This window comes from Notechis scutatus, chromosome 3 (genome assembly GCF_049901735.1).
Source record: "Notechis scutatus isolate UNSWTSFEM ecotype Mainland chromosome 3, rNotScu1.2, whole genome shotgun sequence".
Classification (NCBI taxonomy): domain Eukaryota; kingdom Metazoa; phylum Chordata; class Lepidosauria; order Squamata; family Elapidae; genus Notechis; species Notechis scutatus.
Window position 1 is genome coordinate 101,688,739 of NC_142011.1, and position 3,905 is coordinate 101,692,643.

Sequence of the window (3,905 nt, forward strand, 5' to 3'; positions counted from 1 at the left end):
ATCATAGTATCAAAGACTGAAACAGCAAACAATAAATATATTAACAAGAAATAGTAAGGCAGCAGGGAATATACAATAGAGGCCAGACCTTCTATTAATCCAGTAATCACCTCCAGGCTAACACACCCCTCTCTGGGCCACAGGCCTACTGCTAGAACCAGGTTTAAGACTTTACAAAGGGTCAAGAGAGTGAGAGCAGATCTCACTTTGAGGGGAATGAAGTTGCTGACCACGGCTTCCATTGCCGAAAAGGAATCAAATTCCTTGGTTGACAGGATCCACAGCATGCCCCTTCTGCCAGCACAAGTGGGGTGGGCCAATCCCACTGAGATTGAGACAGTTTCTCAGCTAATATAAAGGTAATAGCTATATTTTCTTACCTTTTTATCCAAGGTGTCATCCTTTTGACTGGATTTCCTTTTGTGTTTTTTTGACATGCCTAGGTCTTCAAATCTGGAAAAAAAAGTACTACAGTCTTAATTACTATTATGCTTAGATGTCTATGGAGATTCTCAGTTATCCAGGTCATGGTGGTTTCAAAGGTGCTTTTTCAAGAGGCAACTGGACTTTCTGGTTTTTCTTTGAAGATGTTTTGCTTCTCACCCAAGATGTCCAGTTTTCTCTTGAAAAAGCACTTTTGGGACCAAGTATGTTTAGATATTTTTCCAAGGAGTTATGTAAAGTACAAAAGCTCCAAATAGGTTGGCTATTCCTAATTTAAGCAGTGAATACTATAGTGGAATATCTCTGACTTTTATCATAGGTTTAATCTGAAATTTAATGTAATACAAATGAATCAATGACAGATTATAAGGAAAGGAGGTGGTGAAGGAGAGAAAACTAGGATATAATCTTTTGTATGCTCATGTGTTAGTTACATGATATATATTATTACTTAGCAAATGGATTACAGTCAATGTTAGATTTATCAAGAATCATTTCAAAAGACAACATATTTGTTAAATAATGGATCAGAGTTTGCTGCTATAATGCTTTTGTAAAATTGTGTTAGTTTTAATAAAAAAGATAGTGTTGCCCATTTCCCTTAAATCTTCCCTTCTTTAAACAGTTTATTTGTGCATTACAAATTATTATTATAAATATAAATCACATATTATAAATATGTGAAGGTTAAAAAGGTGAGTCAGCATTCTTGTAATACCCAAAGTCATGAAAATGTAGAAATTATAAATCTAGATGAACTTATTTTTAGGTGATGGACATATGGAGACTGTGTCCACACTATTAAGAGAAAGGTTTATAATGCATAAAAGATTTTATGGTTTTGATTGGAGACTGAATTTGAAACAGAATTATGCACTGATTACTAAATTATGTACTGTTACTAATATATATAAACTTTTATTGACATATGAGACAGAAGAAGAGCGAGTGAAAGAATTCATTATTGTGGTAATATAATCTATTGATCATTTTCTGTAAGTCCTTTGTACAACTAGCAATAGGTCTAGGGATATGTAGGCATTCTTGGTGGGGGTAGGAGTACCTTTGCTCATGAGTGTCTCATCCTGTTTGATTCTGCAAGTTTAGAAGGAACAGGAAAATAGGTAAAAGTTCAAGGTACACAGTTGTGTTTTCTCATGGGACTTTCCAGACTTTCCCATGGGACTTTCCGTGGCTGTATGATCTCATCCTAGTAAGGTAACATCTGGGACTTTCCAAGATTGTATGTTCTCATGCTGTTGAGGTAACATCCTGTTGAGGTCATTGTTTTCTGAATATGCATACTGTACTTTTGTTTTACTTTTTCTCAATAAATACTGCTACCTGAGTTCACTCAGGGCTGGCATTTTCTCAGACATTTTCCCTGTGTCTCATTTCGAATGCCAGACCACCACAATTATAAACTGGGCTAATTTTTTTGGCTATAATATACAAATAGACCAATGGAAAATATGTGGTTGAAGGGACTGAAATTCACCTTATCTTCTAGATTTAAGATAATTTTTAGAAAATGATGTGTCACAGGTATTTGTTACTAGAGAAATTGTCTAGAATGTATTTCAAATCTTTGCTGGAAATGTGTGAACAACATGAAGAGACATTTTATCATGTTTGGTGGACATGTAAAAAACAACAACCCAAACATCGTGGATGCAAATATATACTTTAATTCAGAAGATTTTAAAGGTTAAAGTACAGCTGGAACCAGAGACTTTTGGGGGGGATTAATGAAAAAACAATTAGAAAAAAGACACAGGATTTTGTTTTCATATATGACAACTGCAGCAACATTACTATATGCCCCAAAGTGAAAAAAGGCTTGATGCTACTTATGCAGAGGAATGGTTGGTCAAGATGATGGAACTTGCAGAAATGACTACATTAACTGCTTTCATTAGAGAAAAAGCAATATCTACATTTACTGTCAATTGGAAATCCCTTAAACTTTTTGAATGAAACAGCAAAAAATATACTTATGATTGTGGTTTTGATGATTAGAAAGAAACAGTATAATGGAAAATGTATAAAGTATAATTTTGTGATTATATTTGCTGCAAAGGAAATCTAACACTTCTATTTTTGTTTTGGATCTTTTTAACTTTTGTTTTCCTCTTTTTTATATGTTCTTTATTGGCGTTAGTTTTTAAACTTTTTATAAAACTTTAATAAAAAATATGCAAATAGAGCAAGTGATCGAACATCAAACATCAAAGGACAGCGTTACATTTGAAAATTGAACAACAGAAAACACTGGTTTTAGATAACATTCCACAAGTGGCAAATGTATGGGTTACATTATTCCTTTTCCCAGCTGTGTTTTTATCTTCCTTAAAACTTGCAAGTGTATTCAACCATTTTCTGAATACAGTGTTGCTTACTTCACCAGTAGATTAGATTTTGTACATTAAATGAAAGAAATGGCTTTGGCTAAAAAAAACAAATCATGGTTTACTGAATTTCAAAAGGAGGCATGGGTGATGCCATGCTGAAATGCTAATACCACCTTTATTAAAAGGCTAATTAATAATGAAAACATGATCACGTTGAAATTTAAAAGGAAACCAACATGTAGGTCTTTTTAAAAACTACTTTAGGCATGACCTACTGTTTATGTTTCTATGTGTGATGTTAAAGTTACACTAAGAGGGGGAAATAGTGGACATTAATGTTTTCTTATCATGACTGTGGACGTTTACTTCTTTTTTTTTTTTTAAAAAAATAGCTATTAAAAATAAAAGAGCAAACACATCCGCAGTCTTTGTTAAAATGGATAAAGTAGTACTGGAAAGTAGTGTCAATAAAAGATCACCGCAACGAATATCACAGTCAGCCAAACCGATTACCACAGCACAGGGGAGGGTTTCTAAGTTCTACCATATCCATTTTAAAAGACTTTTCTTGTATGCTTGTCCACTTAAACACACACAGTAAGTAAATGAGTCCAACTCCGTTGTTCAACCAGTCTCGGTTTGACCAGAGTTCGTTAAAGAAACCGTAAAACTGGATTCAAATACCACGTCAAAACCTAAATGAAACCAACCTTACCTTGTAGCTTTTGAGGAAGTGGGCACGACTTACATACGCACACCCGAATCAAGATTCTCAGTAGCTCCACAACCTTTCCAGAGGGATCATTTTGAGTTCCTTAAAAAGGGTTGTGTGTTGTTGTTGTTGTTTTTTGCCCCCTCACGTTTGTACGACTCTTTCTCGGTAACTAAAGGACACCTTCGGGCCAAAAAGTATTGGCCATTCGTCTTGGCTTGTTTTCCTCTGACGTCTGAGGCACCCACAGCTTCTCCGCCCTCTTGCAATTAAAAAAAAAAAGAGGACCCCTCCGGCAACCAATTGCGTCCTTTTTTACGTTCTACTGTAACCGGTCGATTTGCTGTCTCCTATTAGAAGAGCATAAAAACTCTGTCGAGTTGCACGCTGGGTATAGT

General features: G+C 35.0%; 1 protein-coding gene across 2 annotated transcripts in view; it reads right to left on the bottom strand.

Annotated features, from left to right (window-relative positions):
- Window positions 1-3,888, bottom strand: part of SWT1 (SWT1 RNA endoribonuclease homolog) — a 33,417-nt gene extending 29,529 nt beyond the window's left edge. For both annotated transcript variants that reach the window (XM_026669274.2, XM_087960848.1), the window contains exons 1-2: window positions 3,511-3,888; window positions 381-453 (exon numbers count right to left, since the gene is read on the bottom strand). In XM_026669274.2, coding sequence (XP_026525059.2) covers window positions 381-437 — 57 coding nt within the window. In that variant the 5' untranslated portion in view covers window positions 438-453; window positions 3,511-3,888. The remainder of the gene's footprint in view (window positions 1-380; window positions 454-3,510) is intronic.
- Window positions 3,889-3,905: the final 17 nt, after the last annotated feature.